The sequence below is a fragment of the Rana temporaria genome, chromosome 5 (assembly GCF_905171775.1).
Source record: "Rana temporaria chromosome 5, aRanTem1.1, whole genome shotgun sequence".
In the NCBI taxonomy this organism is placed as follows: domain Eukaryota; kingdom Metazoa; phylum Chordata; class Amphibia; order Anura; family Ranidae; genus Rana; species Rana temporaria.
This window is the reverse complement of record NC_053493.1, coordinates 155,129,063-155,150,552: the sequence shown is the minus strand read 5'-3', so window position 1 is coordinate 155,150,552 and position 21,490 is coordinate 155,129,063. Positions and strand designations below refer to the sequence as shown.

Below are 21,490 nucleotides of genomic sequence, written 5' to 3'. Positions count from 1 at the left end.
TTTTCTTTGTTTGAATTTCTTACTTTCGGTTTCTCCTCAGTAAGCTTTCCACCATCATCTGAGCGGTGGAAAGTCATTGAGAACAGCTTACTGAGGAGAAACAGGAAGTGAGAAACTCAGACATAGAAAACAAAGCAAAAAAAAAACATTTAGAAGGGAAATGAAAGGAAAAGGTAAGAGAACCAACAATGCACTAGCTTAAGGCAAAATATTCAGAAAAACAAAACAAAACAGAACCTTAAGCAGATACAGAGTTTGCTTGTACCTCAATCGTGACCATTGTGTTATGTTTCAGTACTTCCGGAGCAAAAGTTATGACAGAAGGTCTCTGAAGAGGGGTAATATTGGTACAGCTGTGACCTGTAGGTGTCTTCATAGCATTATCATCGCCTTCCTTGTCACTTTTTGGCCTCCGGAAAGGCTTTAGGTGGTCCACATTGTGTTTTGTCTTTAAAGGCACTCCATCGGTATTCAACAATGTGACCAGCTTCCCAGATATTGCCTGAATTGTGTAAGGGCCATTGAAGTCTGGTTCTATCCTTCCTCCTTTCCTGCCTTTTTTCCTCATATTGAACAGCATCACCTCTTGCCCAATGGTATAAGTTAAGTTTTTATACTTCTTCTGTGTTTTTTTAGCATGGGCTTCCTTTTGTCTGTTCTGAGACTTGGAGATATTTTCCTTCGTGGTGGCTTTCACCATCTCCATTGCAGCCTTCTTCTCCTCCATGAAGGAAACATAATTAGTCTCATTTGGGAGAATGATATTGGAAAGCTTTAAAAAAAAAAAAAAAAAATTATATATAAATAGTCAGTGGTTTCAATAAATAAAAATATATTTAAAATTAACCTAAAAGTAATAAAAATAAAAACGTAATAAATTCTCAAATTCAGGTGCACACGTCACATAAAGCTGTATTGACTTTGTATGTCTAGGAAGAGAACAGGCTATAAACTTATAGATAAGCCATGCATCTTTAAATCACTGCAACTCCACTGAAAGTTTGCACAGAATTGCAGCATAGTTGGAAAAAACTAACCGGCATTTCAACAGGAACTTCGACGGGAAACACTGCCTCCCTTCCGTACATTAATTGAAATGGGGAAAATTTTGTGGTTGTTTGAATTTTTGACCGCAAAGAAAATAATGTAGGTTCCAAATACTTGTCCCAATCATCCTGCTTCTCATTGACCATTTTCATTAGAGCTCTAGAGTGACAAAAAAAAATAAAAATGTATAATCATACAAAACAAGTTTACTTACCACGACATTTACAGCCCTCTAGAAAACAGTCATGCAACCAGCCTCATACTAAAGACAAGTCCTATGCTTAACCACTTGCATGTTAGTCCACCCAGTCAGTCACTTGTCAAGACATTGGTGTAGGATAGTAAGAAACCTAAAAGATGGTTTATTCTATCACAGGTACAAATATATACAGTCAAGGGACGATCACCCTTCTTTGAATAATGACACTATTGGGGCAAAACTACACTCAGTAACAAGAGACGTATGTATATGCAAATTATGAAGGGTTTGAGGGGAAAAAAAAAAACACCACCACTCACCTCCACCTTGCAGTCAATAGCTGACCCTGGATTATTTTACCATTATGCTACTAGGTTACCCTATGGCCCCAATAGACACAGGGTGACATTTGCATAAGACTTCCGAATATAAAAAGTTCACAAATCAAATGCAAACAAATTTCTATGAGAAGAAAAAAAAAAAAAAAAAGAATACGTAAATGGACATACAAAATTAAACTTACCGCTTTATGTTGTCATTTGTTTTTTCATCAAGCCCATTCGTTTGGGGATGGTATGCAGCTGTCACACTCCTTTCTATCCCCAAAAGCGTACAAAGCCCACTGTTGAGCTGTCAAAAGAAGGATGTTCAAAACATGAATGTAGCAACCTAACTCTTATAGTTTTTCTACTACAATGCAATTTTTTTTTTTTTTTTTTTGTACACTTACCTGATTAACAAATTCTCTGCCTTAGTCAGACAGGATTCTTTGGGGACATCCGTGTCTATAGATCATAGAGCAAAGGTGTTGTCCCACTTCAGCAGCAGTTTTAGTTTTTAGTGGGAATGCCTCCACCCACTTTGAAAAATAATCTGTTGCCGTGAGTATATATATATTTCCGTTACCGGTTTTGGGCAGAGGTCCCGTTAGGTCGATGCCAACGAGTTCCCACACATTTGACACCTAATAGGATTGAATAAATAATTTCCAAATGTATGAATGATACATGTTGACGCTTATATCTATTTTGTAAAAATAAAAAAAAACAGTTTTAATAATTTACCTTAATACACTGCAGTGGCTGGCTACCTTTCAATGGTTTTCCCACTTTCTGACACTGCTCACATTCGAGAATCTTGAAGAAAACAATTGTTAAAATGTGTACAGCTTGTGTGTGTGTGTGTGTGTGTGTATATATATATATAATTACACATTTTTTTTTAGATTGCATACCCAGTTTTCAATGTGTAGAGTCATTGCCTTCCAGTAAAATCTGGAGCACACTGCAGAGCGCGTTTTTCGTATGCCAGTATGACCGCCCATAGGTTTAGTGTGAAATTGATGAAATATGCTCTTTGCCTCATCTTTGCTGAATGGCAATTCTTTTGCCATAGAAGAGCTTTCCGTCTATAAAACAAAATAGACATTAAAATATGCATTCATGAAAGAGCTAATCTATAATCTGTAGTCATGCATTCTACTTTTTAACACTGACCATTTATCGAAAATTTTAAAGCGTACTTCCGAAGGGCGCGTTGATCATTTGGTGAATACGCCGATGGGTACACCCCCTGAGCGAGGTAATTATATAACGCTTGCCACTTGTTCTCCATACCTGAAAATATAACAGAGCAATATTAGATAACGTTAACTATTAGGGCTCTTTCACACGTCCGTTCAGTTTTTTACATTATTTTTTTCCCCTTCAGTTGATCCGTTTTTTCATCCGTTTTTCGTCCGTTTCCGTTCCGTTTTCCGTCCGTTTTTTGATCCGTTTTTTTTTTTTTTTTTGGTTTTAGAACTTTATTAATCATCTTTTCAAGAATTTTCCCATGATTCTTTGTTTCCCCCAGCGTGCATTGTGCTTTCCTCTTCCTGTATGTTAACAGCCGGCTGTTTTGTTCCTGATCCATTGCTGTATTTCACTGTACTTTACTGCTGATTACGATGAATTTGGGGAATTATTATCAGAATGTGACATCATTTGTCATGCTGTACTATGTGTGGAGAAAAAAAAGCATGACCAGGAAGATGTCTGCTAGGGGACGCAGGTACTGGGCACATCCCATGCTCCTCAAAAGGCCAAGTGAGGGTTTCTTTGCGCTGCACTATGCAGATTTGCGACGTTACCCTCCTAAATTTTTTAATTTCACTAGAATGACGATCCCAACGTTTGATTATTTGCTTGAAAAGTTACATCCACGACTATACCGGACAAACACAGACATGCGACGTGCTGTGCCTCCAGAGGAGCGACTTCTCATTACCCTCAGGTAAGCCAGCCAGCCATTTAGCTTGATTATGTCCAGTGTAATGTTGGATTCCTTTCGTAATTTCTTCTACTCTTCTACTCTTCCTAGGTTTCTTGCATCTGGAGTGTCTTATACGTCACTAAACCATTTTTTTTATTGGGAATATCAACCATATCAGTGATAGTACATGAGACCTGTGAAGCAATATGGGAGGAGCTTTGTTCTTCTGCAATGCCGGTTCCTGATGCTACCATGTGGCAGGAAATTGCGACTGACTTTTGGAAAAAAACTCAATTCCCCAATTGTGTTGGAGCCCTGGATGGGAAACATATCAGAATCCAGATGCCACCAGGATCTGGCTCGCAATTTTTCAATTATAAAAAATACTTTTCCCTAGTGCTAATGGCAATTTGCGACAGTAACTACAAATTTATAGCCGTTGATATAGGAGCCTATGGATCGAATGCCGACGCAAAAGTATTTTCAGCATCAGTAATGGGGAGAAGAATACTGGAGGGACACTTTAATTTCCCAGCAGATCAACCACTACCATCAACTGTAGGACCAGATTTGCCACATGTTCTAGTTGCTGATGAGGCATTTGGACTTTCTCATGATCTTTTAAGGCCTTATGCCAGGCAGAATTTAACGACCCCAAAGAAAATTTTCAACTACCGCTTGAGTCGTGCAAGGCGCCTTATTGAATGCACCTTTGGCATTTTGAGCAGCAAATGGCGCATATTTCATAGCGCTATACAACTTAGCGTGGAGAATGCCCAACTGGCAATCCAAGCCTGCTGTGTCCTCCACAATGTCATCCGCGAGAAGGAAGGGATTTCTGTTGAGGAAGAGGACGAGATAGACCTACCTTCTGTGCGCTTTTCCGGACTGCGACCCAACAATTCTGCCATTACCATGCGTGACAATTTTACGAATTTTTTTAATGTCCCCAGAAGGAGAGGTTCCGTGGCAGTATCAGTATGTGTAAAAACAGTCACGAGGAACTTTATGATGTGCACCTTGCTAGTAACATGTTTCGCCCCTTTTAGTTATTTTGCATGATCTTTATTGTCATAGTGAAAACGCCAGTTAATTTCTACATTTAAGATTTCTACAAGTGTATGCTTTCATGCTTCAATTGTCATTATGTCCCTATGATATATCAGTTTGTTTCTTTTCACATAAAATACCAAAAAAAAAAAAATTTTCATGCAGTCTACTATTTTTAATTGAACTTTATGAACGCAACATGTAGATTGTAACTTATAGTAAAAGATTAAAAAAAAAGAAATACACATCGCAAAAAGGGGCAAAAATCAATTTATTAAAGTATCGTATCAAAAATTTCCAAAAAAAAAAATTATAGATCTTGGTAATAAGGGGTGGGAAAAAGGGAGGAATCAGATCGTGAAGTCCCCTGGGAAGGAGAGGGATCATAGTTGGGTGCCTGGGGTGGGACTGGAACATTTTGGGCAGTGGAGGCAGGGGCACGGTAATGATGGGGGATAGGGCTGGGTTGGAATCGGTGAGTGTAGGGAGCTGGTGGTGGGTGATCGGGGTAGAATTGGCGTTGGGGAGGGGAGATAACTTGGGGCACAGGGTCTCCTGACATAGAAGCCTTCAGACAAGTACCGATATAATGGCCAATTGCCAGGCGCATATCTAGTTTTCGATCCGGATTGATTTTTTGTAGCAGGTGGTACTGGCTTCTTAAGAAGCAAGCGTCCTCGTTGTTAGGGTCCAAAAAAGGATCGTTGGATTCAGGTCTTCTTGCTTTCATCTCCTCCATGAAGCTCAGCATGGCGTTGTCTAATTTGTTTTTTTGTGGACGCTTTCTCACAGTTGAACCAACTGAACGAATCTGAGGGGTGGAACACATATCTATTAGCACATTATCTTTTGACAATATTTCAAACAGTAGGCATTTCATGTTCGATACTTACAGGCACACTTGGGGTTGGTGGAATCGGTCTTGCAGCTCTAGTGGCATCTTCAGCTGCCTCACTTTCTGTCACTCCAGTTTCTCCCATGGGATCTGGCTGCGAAGCTTCGATCTGTTTCCTCCTCCGTTTCACTGATGTTAGTGGCTGTACTGTAAAATATTGGTTGGTAGATGGGTTAAAGGTCAATACAGACTTGTTTTAACAATACATAGATCCATGTGTGTGTATACTGCTGTGGTCAACCCTACATACCACTTTTTGAATACTTGGTTTGAACATATTTGCATAAAAAAAATAGACAAAGTTGTCTGACTGTTACCTATCAACACCCCCTGAAACACAGTCGGGGTTATTTACTAAAGGGAAATCCACTTTGCACTACCAGTGCACTATCAGAGCATTTGGAAGTCCAGTCGCTGTAGATCTAATGCCGCGTACACACCATCACTTTATGTGATGAAAAAAAATGACGTTTTTAAAAACGTCACTTTAATTGACTGTGTGTGGGGGAAAACGTCGTTTTATGTCTTGTAAAAAACGACCAAAAAAAATTGAAGCATGCTTCAATTTTATGTGTCGTTTTTTAAAAGTGCACTTTTTACTTCACAGAAATTGACCGTGTGTAGCAAAAAACGTCGTTTTCTAAGACGTTTTTTCATCCACGCATGCCCAGAAGCTACTTATGAAGCAAGCTTCAATGGTAAAACGTGGTGGAACGTAACCTCACTTTGCAAGATCATTGTGAGAAAACGATGGTGTGTAGGCAACTTTGTCTTTGAAAATTGAAGTTTCAAAAACGTCATTTTTTACTTCACAGAAAGTGTCGTTTTTTTTCATCACATAAAGTGATGGTGTGTACGCGGCATGAGAGGGACATGCAAGGAAAGTAAAAAAGAGTATTTTAGCGTCCACGTGATTGGATGATAAAATCAGCAGTGCTTCCCCTCATTTCAGATCTTCCCCTCAGATCTACAGTGACGGTACTTACAAGTGCTCTTGCAGTGCAAAGTGGATTTGCCATTAGTAAATGACCCCCAATACCTACCAGTCACTCAAGGAGTGATGGCAGCAATGAATGAGGGGAAAGAAGACCTATACGGGGACTTTCATCTCAGGGAATCAATTCATTAATAATGAGCTACTATGATATGCATACTAGGTCATTATGCATTTCTGTTAATTCAGATATTTATATGTGTGGATCAAGTTTATTATTTGTAGTTTACTTGGTCAAATAATGTTATAAAGTGGCTAGGTACCTTCTTACGCTCATCACGTTGCGCAGGAAATCCAGCATTTCAAAAAATGCACCCTTTTTATACTTGGAGGCTCCAGCTCCACTGCAGGACTTTGTCTCCTCCATCAAATCTCGCCTATAACGGTCTCTCAATGAGCGCCAGCGGGTGACGATACTCTCTCCTTTGAAGAAACAGAAAATAAAATACACCCATAGAACTACTAAATGTACGTATACTATTTAAAACAACACATACTTGGAGAACAGTTGTGCCATGATAGCAGTGGTGTAATTAGATTTTGTGCTGCCCTGGGTCTTGAGGCAGGTGACGTGGCCAGTGGCCAATTCACAACTTGTGGCAGGTGAGGTGGCGTGGCCAATTCACAACTTGTGGCAGGTGGCGTGGCCAGTGGCCAATTCACAACTTGTGGCAGGTGGCGTGGCCAGTGGCCAATTCACAACTTGTGGCAGGTGGCGTGGCCAGTGGCCAATTCACAACTTGTGGCAGGTGGCGTGGCCAGTGGCCAATTCACAACTTGTGGCAGGTGACGTGGCAGGTGGCGTGGCCAGTGGCCAATTCACAACTTGTGGCAGGTGGCGTGGCCAGTGGCCAATTCACAACTTGTGGCAGGTGACGTGGCAGGTGATGTGGCAGGTGACATGGCCAGTGGATATGGATGTTGACATATGGATGGACTACAAGATAACAACCCACCCCCCCATAACCCACAAACTACTTACCACGTTCAAATCTTTCTCTCTTTTTTAGTGTCTGCCAGTTCGGTGTCACCGCCTGAAAGACTTCCTCCCATTTGTTGTTAGAGACATTACAGTCGCTATACTCTCGACACCTCTTATCCCATATTGCATGGCGATCCTGTACCAGGTGTATTAGCTCTTCTTGGCTAACATCCTTTGCCATTTTATTGATTTAAGGAGGACAGTCACACACAGGGAATTGCTCTAATGTCCAGGAACTGGGCAGCATGTGCTGGGAACATGTGACTTGGGAATAAAAACACTACCTGGGTGAAAGGTTATTGTTATGTATGCATATTGCATACATATTAAAGTTTGGTGAATTTGTATTTTTTATATATTTTGGTGAAAAACGGACGTTAGCGGAACGGATGAACGGATCATCCGTTAATGTCCGTTTTTCGTCCGTTCCGTTTTTTAGACGGAAGAAAAATAGGGTTTTCTTCCGTCCAAAAAAACGGAACTTAACGCAGACGGATGCTAACGGACGTTAGCGGATGCTCATCCGCTAACGGACGCTAGCCCATAGGGAAGCATTGCGGTCCGTTAACGGACGTCCAAAAAACGGACGAACGGAACGGACGTGTGAAAGAGCCCTTAAAACCTGTACTCACATATTGGTAAGATCATTAATAAAAGTCAATGCGAAGTATGTTTTGCAGCCACCTAATTGTAAATATAGTGAACATTTACCAGCTGATAAATAAACTAAGTGTAAAAAAAAACAAAAAAATACCCAAATTTAATTAATAAAAATGGTCTTTAGAAATAAGACACACACGCACGATATTACGATATTGCTCACTAGTTGGTGGAGTCAGATATATTGGGACTGCAATGCAACTGACTGAAACCAAATGCCTGTGAGAAAAAACAAAAAAATAAGGAAAGATGCATAGATAAAAAATGTATATTAAATGCTATATGGACCATCAACATTTCAAAGAGCATAACAGTAATCAAATGATACTCACTTGTCGAGGAGTCTGCAATGCAAGGCCTGTGATAAAAAAACAAAAAATAAATAAAACATCAGAGAAGATGCATAGATAAATGTATATTAAATGCTATATGGACCATCAACGTATCACACAGCAGTACAGTATTAAATATCACTCGCTAGTCGGGGAGTCTGATAGATCAGGACTGCAATGCAAGTGACCAAAAACAAATGCAAAGCCTGTGAAGGGGAAAAAAAAAAATGTGCTTTGAACTCAAGATTAAGGATGAGCTCTGGCGTGTTCGCATAGAACACGGGCAGAGCCCGCCAGGAAGTGTGCACGGCGCTGCGCTAATCACAGCCAGGGAGACATTGTCCCAATCCCTGCAGCCGAGCATCGGGACAATGTCTCCCTGGCTATGATTAGCGCAGTGCCCTGCACACTTCCTGGCGGGCTCTGCCCGTGTTCTATGCGAACACGCCAGAGCTCATCCTTACTCAAGATTAATGCCACACCACACTGATTACAACAGAACTTTTAACCCAGAAAATACAACAGAACTTTTAACCCAGAAAATATGCAGAACATAATTTTTTGATTTTAAATTTCAATGGGTATCAGAGTAGATCTTATATTTTATTCATTTGTATTCACAGATCATAGCAATGAGAGCACATCCTCCCCATCACATAACTTGGCAACTGCTAATCATACATACATACATATAATAAATGTCAATGTGCACCGTAAATCATCTATAAAATACATGCCCTGTACACAGTCAGCCCTGAAGGGGGATAAGATAGAAGCATAAAGGTGTACTTACAAAACCGCAGAAATAAGAGGGTCCTTCAATCAATCTGTCACAAATCATCAAAATCCGCGCTAATACTGTGACAAGTTGTTTGTCTTAAATAGGTTGTGAATTCCCACCAAAATAAAAAAACATTAACATTGAAAATGCCGCCCATTAATATTTTAAAACCATCCCCGCAGACGTGTAGTTTATTAACCACTTCATTACTGGGCACTTAAACCCCCTTCCTGGCTATACCAGTTTTCAGCTCTAACGCATTTTGAATGACAATTGCGCGGTCATACAACACTGTACCCAAATTATTTTTATAATTTCTTTCCCACAAATAGTTTTATTTTGGTGGTATATGATGACCCCATGCGTTTTTTTTTTTTACTTTTTTGTTATAATATCGCAATTTGTGGTAAAAAAAAAAGAAATGTCTCTGTTTTTAGGACATATTCCTCTAAATATTTTTAGTAAAAAAAAATCTCTATCAGCGTACATTGATTGGTTTGCGCAAAAGTTATAACGCCTACAAAATAGGGGATAGGATTATGTGTTTTTTATTTACTAGTAATGGCGTTGATCTGCGATTTTTGTCAGGCCTGCGATATTTGCGATATTGTGGTGGACATATGGGACACTTTTGACGCTATTTTGGGACCAATCACATATATACAGCTAACGGTGTTATAAATATGTACTGATTACTGTGTAAATGTGACGAGGGAGGGGTTAAATGTGTACCCTGTGAGTGCTTCTTAGTGTGGGGGAGGGGGCTGACTGGTGTGTTTGTTTTTTTACTAGTAATGGCGGCAATTTTTTTCAGGCCTGCGATATCGCGGTGCACATATCGGACACTTTTGACACTAATGGCGACGATCTGCGATTTTTGTCACACCTGCGGTATTTGCGATATTGTGGTGGACATATGGGACACTTTTGACGCTATTTTGGGACAAATCACATTTATTACAGCTAACAGTGCTATAAATATGCAATGATTACTGTGTAAATGTGACTGGCAGGGAAGGGGTTAACACTAGTGGGCAAGGAAGGGTTAAATGTGTACTCTGAGTGATTCTTAGTGTGGGGGAGGGTTCTGACCGAAGTGTGTCTCTATGTACAAGAGACACACCATCGGTCTCCTCTCTCAGCGTACATTGATTGGTTTGCGCAAAAGTTATCACGCCTACAAAATTGGGGATAGCATTATGTGTTTTTTTGTTTTTTAATAGTAATGGTGGCGATCTGCGATTTTTTTTTTTTTTTTTTTTTTTTCAGGCCTGCGATATTGCGGTGGACATATCGGACACTTTTGACTCTAATGGCGGCGATCTGCGATTTTTGTCAGGCCTGCGATATTTGATCTGCGATTTTTGTCAGGCCTGCGATATTTGCGATATTGTGGTGGACATATGGGACACGTTTAACGCTATGTGCTATAAATAGGTACTGATATGGGACACTTTTGACGCTATTTCAGGCCTGCGATATTGTGGTGGACATATGGGACACTTTTGACACTATTTTGGGAACAATCGCATTTATACAGCTATTGGTGCTATAAATATGTACTGATTACTGTGTAAATGTGACGAGGGAAGGGTTAAATGTGAGTGCCTGTGAGTGCTTCTTAGTGTGGGGGAGGGGGGCTGACTGGTCCAATATGTACTGATATGGGACATTTTTGACGTTATTTCAGGCCTGCGATATTGTGGTGGACATATGGGACACGTTTAACGCTATGTGCTATAAATAGGTACTGATATGGGACACTTTTGACGCTATTTCAGGCCTGCGATATTGTGGTGGACATATGGGATACATTTAACGCTATGTGCTATAAATATGTACTGATATGGGACACTTTTGACGCTATTTCAGGCCTGCGATATTGTGGTGGACATATGGGACACGTTTAACGCTATGTGCTATAAATATGTACTGATATGGGACACTTTTGACGCTATTTTGGGACCAATCACATTTATACAGCTAACATATCAGACACCTTTGACTCTAATGGCGGCGATCTGCGATTTTTGTCAGGCGTGCGATATTTGATCTACGATTTTTGTCAGGCGTGCGATATTTAATCTGCGATTTTTGTCAGGCCTGCGATATTTGATCTGCGATTTTTGTCAGGCGTGCGATATTTGATCTGCGATTTTTGTCAGGCGTGCGATATGTGCGATATTGTGGTGGACATATGGGACACCTTTGACGCTATTTGTGGTGGACATATGGGACACTTTTGACGCTATTTTGGGACCAATCACATTTATACAGCTAACGGTGCTATAAATGTGACGAGGGAAGGGTTAAATGTGAGTGCCTGTGAGTGCTTCTTAGTGTGGGGGAGGGGGGCTGACTGGTCCAATATTCCCGCCAAAATAGTTTTAATAATATTCCCGCCAATATAGTTTTAATAATATTCCCGCCAATATAGTTTTAATAATATTCCCGCCAATATTACTTTGAATAATATTCCCGCCAATATTAGTTTTAATAATTTTGCCGCCAAGTTATTTTCAACATGGTGCGTCTTATTCCCCGCCAACTCGTGCGAGTGCCGCCCAGCGTGTCCGCCGAGCGCGCACTCAATGTGTCTGCGAGTGTGTCTTCCAGCGTGTCCGCCGAGCGCGCACTCGTGTCGCCCAGCGTGTCTGCCGAGCACGCACTCAATGTGTCCGCGAGTGTGTCTCCGCCGAGCGCATTAACAGCTGACGATCAGCTGTTGCGTTCGGCTATTTCCGTAGCCGATTACTGCGCATGCGCAGTTGGGTGTGGAACTTCCCAGACGGTGGAACTAGCTTGGTAATACACCGGCACTCAGCAGTCTGACAACAGTACTCAGATCAGCACAAAGGAGGTTGGTGCCCGTAGTTGCTGCCTACTCATAGATCTCTAGTGTTAGTGATTGGGAAGGTGACATTGATGATGACGTGTCTACAGACGTCACGTGGGTGCCCACAAGAGAGGAAGAGGAGGGGAGTTCAGAGGGAGAGATGGACCAGCAGCAGGTCAAACTTACCTTGCACAGGTGGGACAAACCAGACTCCTAATGTATCAGGAGCGAGCCATCAACCATGTACGGTCCAATCTGGTGCTCCTAGGACGCCGGCCCATGGCTCCGCAGTGTGGGCTTTCTTTTTTCAACGCATAAGTCACGGTAAGCCCAACACTCACCTAGGGACGGCCGCCTTTAGAAGGCACCTGGCCTCCCATCACCAAACCCAGTGGGAGCAACGCCATCAGAACCCACAAAGCCACACTTCTCACCGTCCAGCCTCTTCTCCTTACCCTCTATGCTCACAATTCCACCTTCCATAATGTCATCCTCACGTTTTTTTTTGCAAAAAGGCAGGCTTCCGTGGCCCAAATGTTCGATCGTTAAAAAACCAAGACGCCGGATATACGATATACGCCGATACCCGCGCTAGGTTTGAACCACTGCGCCGACATATACCGAGCACAGTACACTCGGGTATACTTGGGCAGGCTCAGCTCCTCTCGCGGTCACGTCCTGTGCGTCCTTTACGTGAGAGGAGCCGAGCCTGTCCGAGTATACCCGAGTGTACTGCGCTCGGTATATGTCGCCGGAGTGGTTCAAACACAGCGCGGGGATCGGCTGAAGAACACAGCGGGGAGGACACCACGATGGCCGCAGAAGGACGCCGGACTGGACAAGGCCGCCGATGGACGCCGGGCAAGACACCAAAACTGTAAGTATAAAACATTTTTTTTCCAGGAATTTCAGTGCAACATTAGGGGTGCGCGCTATACGCCGGAGCGCGTAATAGGGCGATAAATACGGTATGTAGTTACCATGTCCTGCACACCATTTTTTTTTAGGGAGGGAAGTCTGGTGGGTCCCACTACGCTGTCTATTGCCCAAACCAAAACGGCGACTTTGGTGGACTGAGGAGTGGTTGCACTATTGCTATGGCTGCTGGACAGAGACACAGATTTATGTTCCTCCAGCTCTGCTTCTTCGTGCTCACGTCAAAGCCTTGAGATTGTGTGATGTTTCTCTCTGACCCTCTCTACCAATTTATCTCGCCAGAAGGTCAGGGAATTGGATCTCAGGGCCATCTTGCAGTTCATCCGTGGATCACGAAGAGTGGCCAACATTACTTCATGGCATTAGTCTGTGAGCTCTTTCAGCCGCCTAGTTAGTTCAACCTTACACCTCCTGAGCAGGGCCATTACTTCTGGTACATGTCCCCCAGGCAACACCTCCTTATATGACAGAAAAGCATCTATGTTATTAACCAGATATGACACAAGTGGTAATACTTCCGATATGCAGGCACTTTCTTGGCTCAGTTGTTCCATGACAGCCTTGAAAGGCTTGAGTACTGCCACAGGCTGAGCAATCATTGCCCAATTTTCCCTAGCAAGCGGTCTGCTAATACCAAAATAATGTTAGTTTGACATGGCATGAAGGGCCTTCTGCTGTTCTAGTATGCGTTCCAACATATCCAAAGTTGAATTCCATCTCGTGACAACATAAATTTTGAGGTGGTGCTCATTCAGACCTTGTATTCTTTGCTCCTTTCTGAGGATATGGCTATCTTTCACACTACAATGAAAGTGTGCCGCAATCTTGTAGTGTGGCCAGATGTTTTCAGATGTGTTGTCCTCAGAAAGGGCATCTTTCACAATGAGATTAAGCAAATGGGCTGAGCATGTGAAAGGTGAAACTCCTGCGCTGTCTGTGAATACAAAGGGGGGGGAGGGAGAGTGAAAGGGGCACTGCTGCAAAACCTAGGAAGGTCTACCTTGATAGACAAAGTGATAATGGAACAAGTGAACGATGTCTGCACTGTGAAAACACACTATCAATAATATATTGCAAATGTGTGAAAGGGGGGGGGAGGGACACAAGTGACAGTGAATATGTGGGTATGCCGTGGTAATAACTATAGATAGCAAAAAATTTAACAATAACTCAGTAAATATAAAAGATACACAAATGCAAAAAAAAAGTCCAAGAAACTAAAGAAACCCCAGGTCTCCAAAAGTCTGGTAAGTCTGATGGTTGAAAAATGAGGACAGATATTCAATGAAGGGAGACCACACAGCCAACTCTGGTGAAGAAAGGATAGACCGTCACCTTAAAAATCTCCACACACACCTCTGGTGGTTCCAGCAGCTCACCTTACATCAAGCAAAAAGAGCCTGATACGAAAACCCTTATGGTCTGGTCTTGATGGTATAGATTGCTCTCACATTCCAAGGCAGTACATGCAAATATAAGGAACATAGAACAGGATGGTGTAATATTGATAGAGCCGGGGGGGGGGGGGGGGGGTCTTGCACATAACACACTCAGATGCACTCAAATGGAATATAAAATATGAGGCTTATCCCCACGAGCAGCGAGCTCGTCGGTGTCCTGCTTCTCCTCTCTCACCAGTTTCCATGCATGTCAGGCAGTTTCCATATATGTCAGGCTGGGATGTCAGGCTGGAAACACTATACAGCTCATGCAGCAGTGGAACAATCAAAGCAATAGGGAAGCAAAACACATCGCATAATCCAGTAAAAACGATCAAATTTAATTTAAAACAGCACATAAAACTCACATTTAAGTCGGTATTAATGGCATAAATCAACGAGTAGCGAACTCCTACTACGTCCGTCGGATGCTAGGGGTTGTCCAGCGCTCCAATCTCGACGCGTATCGTCACACATATGACTTCATCAGGGGATGACGTAGAGGAAATACCTACAGACTTATATAGTCTGCATAATTGGGAGCCCGGCGGCCATTTTCCCGGAGTCCTCAAGCTTAAACTCTCATAGGCGCTGCAAAATGCCAGCGCCATTTTGTTGGAGGCTCTATCTGAGTAAAGCAAATAGCAGCACACGACTATAAGAAAGTGGCCGGGGCTCCCAACATAATGTCATTCGCATTCTCAATAGAGTAGCGAACGGATGGAAAAGGAAAAAAGGCACAGAGAGAAAATAAAATATACATTACTACAAAATGTAGCAAATGAGCTGAGCAGCACACCACTCACGTATTTCCCATCCCGTACAGCTTTAAGCATATTTGCCCCAACATCTGCTTGCGCATCTCTGCCCAAGTACCTGCTTGCTCTCCCAACCACTGTGCCACCATCCTCTTCAGAGATTGCAGAATGTTGTGGGAAGTGTGTTGCTCATCCATGACCTCAGCATGGAGAAGGAAGTAACGGTGCCCTTGCTTGGCTAAGGTGGCTGAGCCTCTTGCCCCGGGAACATACTATGTCTTGCGGCACCTTAGGTTGACACCAGTGTGCCATCAGGAACAAAAAGGCATGCTGGCCACTTGGAACAATCCATAAATCTGTGGTGAAGTGCACCGAATGCCCAGGAGACTTTGCCAGCTCCTCCTTCAACACATGAGCTGTAAAGGGATGGCACTATAGTACTGCTAAATGTTGAACGAGAAGGTACTTTGTAGCCGGGGGCCAGAGCTTTCATAAATTGTTTAAAGGGCTCCCCTTTAACCAAATTAAAAGGAGCCCCTCCAACTGCTATGAGCTGTGCTATTAACCTTGTTACTTTACGGGACTGCTGGCGGGACATGACTTTTGCATAAAAAGCACCAACTTGTTCAAGGGTCGCCTGTGTGTATGTGGAATGGCGGGTATGTGACATTTGACTTGATGATGCTGTGACAGAAGTGGCATGATAAATCTGTCCCTTAGCCTGGGTACTACTAATGGCAATAGTCAAAGCTGAACTTCCCCTAGTGGTGCATGGAGGAGAAGCCACACCATGTTCCTCCCTTAGTAGCACAGGTTTGTGGTGAGACCGCATATGTAAATTCATGCCTGCGTTTGTAAGACGTCCTATCCTTTGCCCACGGCTCACCTCCCGACAGCATAGTTTACATTTGGCTTTGCGACCCTCACCATTTGCTATAAAGTAGTTCCATAGCTGGGAACGGCGACTGGAAGAGCCACTGGACGCAGGTGCTGAAGATTGCTCTAATGAGGTTTCAGCAGCCTACCCGGCTTGGACAACTGGTTTCTTGATAATATCCACCCCTATGTTCCTTGCTGTGGTCTGTGACTTGATCACAGGGGTATAAAGATAGAGGGAATGGTGGAAATGTCAGGCTTTGGAGGCCTACCCTGAATGGTGGAACCGGTGGCAGAACTTTTACATACAAGGGCAGGAGACTCCAATATTGAAATTGGAGAGTCCATTAGAGGTGACATTTGTGGTGGCGGTGATGAATACAGTAGGGGTGATTTACTGGTGTAATCTGCTGTAAGATTGGGGTTATTAGACTCCAGCGATAGATGCATTTTCCAGTGAGTACACCAGTCCAGAACTATGTTTTTTTTTTTTTTTTAAGTAACGCTATTTTATTAGGAGGTGAGTTCTGCACATATTCTGGTTTGAATGTTCTTGATCTCGCAGTGCCGAATTGTAAAAACGCAGTGCCGAATTGTAAAAACCCCTTGGGTCCTGTAGCAGCATATTGGTCCGGTCCTTAAGTGGTTAAAGGAAACTTTTGTTTTCTTTACTTGTTGTGGGATGCTGGTTGTCCTTGGGTGGAATGGAGGACTGCAGTCCATAGGTTCGTCCGCGGGTCTGTTGTCCTGTATGTTCAGTTGACGCAACATGTCCTCAATGAGGCGTACATCCTTATCCGTTCTTGTTCTTGTACCAGCTTGGTTCCTCCTCCCTCCTCGATTCCTCCTTCCCCAACACCTTCTTCCAAGACACCTCTTTCGGCTCTGTCGTCCTCCTCTTGGATGTTCATTGCGGCACCGGCGATGCAAGACGCAGTGACAGACATCCATCGCGCCGCTATCCGCTATCCACTATCCGCTCTCCGCTCTCCACTATCCGCTATCCACTACCGTTACTCCCGGACTCTGAGTTTTTAAGGGCCTGGTAGCCCACTCCTGGCTTTCACACTTGCCATCCGGCTGGTTCAGGTATTTAACTTAGGCCCAAGTTCTGATCCTCAGAACTACCAGTTTTCTAGAGATAAGCTCAAACCTCGCTTTTTCTCCTAGTAAGCATCTTGCTGCTCAACTATGCAGCATCAAAGGACATCTGCCTCCTTGCAGACCTGCACACAGCCTCTGCCCTCTCTCAGAGGGTTTGGGAGTCACCTGACTCCCAACACAGACCTCCTGTCTGTGAGGTGGGGCCCTGAGCCATGTCAGATCAGAACTATATAGCTGGACACACAGCTGTCCAATTAGTGTCTTTTTCTCCAGAATTTGGCGTAAACCAGCAATTTCTCACACAGCACAGGGTCCTACCCTCACACTGCAAATGGATGTCTACTACACTCATGTCCGTAGTCAGGCTGCGGAATGTCTACTTCCCCTAATGTTAGGGGCACATGCAGAGTTCCCTCAATATGAAATCTACCCTCAGAAATAGAAGAGCTCACAGCAAACGTTGTGTTGGTGGCAATAGAAGTGGAAGTACTACTGTTGCTTGCTGTGGCAATGTCAGCATAATTCTCCAAATCCAACACCTCAATTTTTGGCTATTTGTGTGGATTAAAAGCCCATAAACCCTGTGCAGACATTGCATGGCCTTTGCTGTAGAACTTAGATGTTCTTACAGTTATGTTTAAAGTAGTTGGAACACTGGTGGTTGTGTTTGTGGGTATGGGGTTGCAAAACAGACGGCACTTAGTAGGTGGCTTAATCTTATTCTGCACACTGGCAGTATTAGCAGCTCATCCAATTACACTGCTCGGTCTTTTTAGTTTAATAGGTGGGCTGCTCATCTGACTACTCACACTGCTTTCTCTCCTCCTGCTAACAGCTCTGCTAGACATCTGTCCATGGTCAGAAGAAATAACAATACAAGTCATATCTACTGCTGGACTGGTGGGGGTGCTGCTGCTGCTTGTGGCGGTACCATGAGCGCTTTTGCTTAATGTGTGAGCAGTCTGACTCTGAGAAGGCTCCATCATAAAAACACAGCCAGAGTCTGTCCTCCTAAATCAAACAACTATAACATTGTCTGAAACAGTTACTCCACTTCACACACAGCTATCTGATTACCAGACTATTTAGCCCCACCCTGCAACCTTTATGACTGCAATAAGTGTAAAACAATAATTAATCCTCCCACTATCTCTATCCCACTATCTCCCTCCAAAACATCAATAACAATAATAATTGACAACTATTAGATTAGTCTATTCAAGGCAAATAGAAAGGTACACCTCCCGAAACCACAAGACACTCTCTCTATCTGTGGTAAACCCTGCTAGTAGAATTAGCTTTATATAGATCATAGCCCCACCCACAATGAGAAATGAAAGTAGCTGATTGGACGTTTTGTTTCGAATATGTTTAGTTTAGAATTCGATTCAAATCAAATTTGAAGCACATTTCTGAAATGTAGGACATGTTCATACAATGAAGCAATTCATAAAAAGATTAATTCTTCGATCAGGCATGCTGACATCTTCCTTGGTGTGATAAATATAAATTAAATAAGATGTGTGTGTGTTTTTTTTTTTTTCACTGGTACACTGCAAGTCTGAGAAGTTGATGTGACAAATGTATATAACTAACCATCTTCCAAAATTTCAAATTCAAATAGAAACGATTTGAACAGAATAGAAAAAAAATATAATTTTAATAGATTAAAATAAAAAGAATAGGCAGGCGGACGTGATGAGGACGTGACGCCGGTGAGGGTGGGAGGAGCCGACTGCTCCATGGCTGCTAGCGGCGTTTGCCGCACCGAGTCTCCATCGAGTACATCGGCGGACCGACGGACACCAGCGTGAGAGGCTGAGTGACCAAAGGACCGAGCGGGAGACTCATCCCCTCCCAAAGACCCGACGAGTGCGGAGAGTGACCGTAACGCGCCACGATCCCCAACAGCCTGTATCACAACGGATGGCCGAGCGGAGCACAGTGGAACCGATAGCAGGGGCTACATCAAGGTCCCCCCCACGGAACAGCACAGCCCAGCGGCGGTCGGCGAGATGAACTGGGGGATTGGTGAGGCGCTCAGTTGAGCCGAGTCGGGTCGGGCTCCCTGCCCCCCCCGGACCCCCCCCTCCCTATTCTCAATATTCCCTTGTGAATGACTTTTTGCTATTTGCTGTGTCTGTTCAACCTTGGGAGGATTTCAGGTGCAGTGCACCCTGGGGACTAGCTGCCGCGGATTAGATTCGGGCATGATAGGTTAAAGGAGTGATAAGGCTGCATCCTCTTTTGCTTCGGTGGTTTCATTGTTGTAAGCATTGTTTAGGACTCAGGACATATGAAAGTTCTATTTTCCTCTTGTGAAAGCAATCAGGGGAGGTGTTGCAGGGAACAGTAAAGAGGAGCTCCTGAGGTGTGGTGTGACACCCAGAGTAAATTCGGACACTGTTTTTTTTTCTTTTTCTTTCTTTGTTGTTTTTATTTCTCTCCATGTGTCCTGGTGGTTATATCTCTTAACACTCAGCTCAGTAGCGATATACCTGGTGCAAGAGTAATGAGAGACTGATTAACTTGAGTAAAACCCTGGTGTATTTTCTATAGGAGTATGTAAGGAGGACTATTAAGATAGTCCCCTTTAAAACGTATCTTTTGCCTTATGATCACTAGTGAAGGGGAGATCTCTAATTCAGGAGATTAAAACTAGTCTGAAAACACACAGAAAGGCGCAGGCCTACATCTGGTGAGCAATAAGGCAAAATTGAACATAAGCATTGCTGGCTCTCTCCAGATATCTGAATACCCTATACACTCGATCAACCGTGATAAAACTGTAAGCATAGCGGGCATCTCTTACTGTAAAGATAGACCCCGCAGGTTTAATAGACCGGCTTAAAAGTAGTAAATAAACGGCGAAACAGAGGAGAAATTAACAAGACCGCCCAGGGAAACAGGATCAAATAGGTATGAGGTATACCCCCTTTCTCTACACACCTCTCCCCACAAGGGGGTCAATATAGTTGGCGTTTGGTACGCTGAATACCCCCACGGGCATAGAACCCGAGATAGATAATCAAGTTAGATTACAGACTACTGTGAACAGGGGGAAAAGGAAGGAGAGAAGAAGGGAGGAAGAAAAGGAAGAAAAAAGGGAAAAGGGCCCTGAAGCAGGGGTCTGAGAAAGGAGGAGCAAAAGAAACAAATAGCAATTCTTAAACATCTTCAAACTGGGGAAGAGAATCAGACCCAACAATAAAAGCAGGATGAATAGATCAACTAGGGGCGTTACTTCAAAAACACCTAAAAATAATCCTGGAAACGGTTCAATACAGCAATATTTGACTCAAGAAGGGAGTCTCAAAAGCCCAGGGATCACAAAGAGAAATGAAAAAAAGAAGAGTGAGACAAAAAAGGGGGGGAGCAGTGCTGAGAGCTCTAGAGGAGAAACGACAATAGAGAGCGAACAAGAACACAGTAAACTAGTAGAACAAGCCCAAGACACACAACCCCCCACGAAGGCTGAGATGAACACTATGCTACTGAGGATGGAAAACATCATAAAAACAGAAATCAACAGAATAAGATTAGACCTAGGAGGGCTTCTTGAAAGAGTAGAAGGGACAGAAAGGAGAATAGAAGAACAGGACCAGGAACTAAACATACTGAAAAAGCAAGTGAAGGCAATGAGTGACAATCAAAGATTGATGGCATATCGGATAGAGGACCAGGAGAATCGCAACAGGAGGCAGAACCTCAGAATCCGTGCGATTGTGGAAGAAAAGGATGAAGATCTCAGAGCAATTATGAATACAATATTTAACCCCCTGCTAGATAAAACAGCAGAAGCGAAGCCCCTCAAGATTGAAAGAGTACACCGTATAGGTAACCCCCAACAGACAGAAAGATACGGACCAAGAGATGTCATTGTGCGATTCAGGAACTATGTGGACAAAGCGGAAATCTGGGGAAGGCTTAGGGGGAAACCCCCCCTAAGATATAGAGAGACTGAGCTCCAAATATTCCCTGACCTGTCGAGAGAAACGTTGGCAAGGAGAAGGCATTTGAAACCCTTACTAGAGTCGATGCGGGCACAAAATATTAAGTATCAATGGGGTTTTCCTGCATGCCTTATTGGAATAAAGGGGGGTAAAACTGCTCGACTAAGACACCCGGAAGAATTGACGGAATTTTGCTATAAAATGGACTTAACAGTACCTGAGCTACCGGACTGGGTGGATTAGCTTGGTGTTGGTTTCAGCCACATTTGATTGGAGGGGGGGACAACCGGGGGGTGGGAGGGAGGGGGGAGGGGGAGCAGCTAGAGGAGCACTTAGGTACACCACCACTAGGGAGGAGCCGATGGAGAAGACGAGGAGGCAACCAATAGCGACTC

At 43.3% G+C, this 21,490-nt stretch overlaps 1 protein-coding gene across 1 annotated transcript; it reads right to left on the bottom strand.

The window, feature by feature from the left end:
- Positions 1-238: 238 nt before the first annotated feature.
- On the bottom strand, positions 239-1,269 carry LOC120941138. The gene is made up of 2 exons (XM_040354414.1): positions 1,038-1,269; positions 239-772 (listed from the first exon to the last, which is right to left on the bottom strand). Exons 1-2 carry the CDS (start codon positions 1,197-1,199, stop codon positions 239-241), a joined length of 696 nt encoding a protein of 231 aa, XP_040210348.1. The 5' UTR covers positions 1,200-1,269.
- Between the last annotated feature and the right edge of the window lie 20,221 nt (positions 1,270-21,490).

What these genes read in the sequence shown, in the direction of transcription:
- LOC120941138 (XM_040354414.1), bottom strand. Translation starts at nt 1,199, where the DNA reads ATGAAAATGGTCAATGAGAAGCAGGATGATTGGGACAAGTATTTGGAA. An exon ending in AAGTTCCTGTTGAAATGCCG is followed by an intron (nt 773 to 1,037) that starts GTTAGTTTTTTC and finishes TTTTTTTTAAAG; the next exon opens with CTTTCCAATATCATTCTCCC.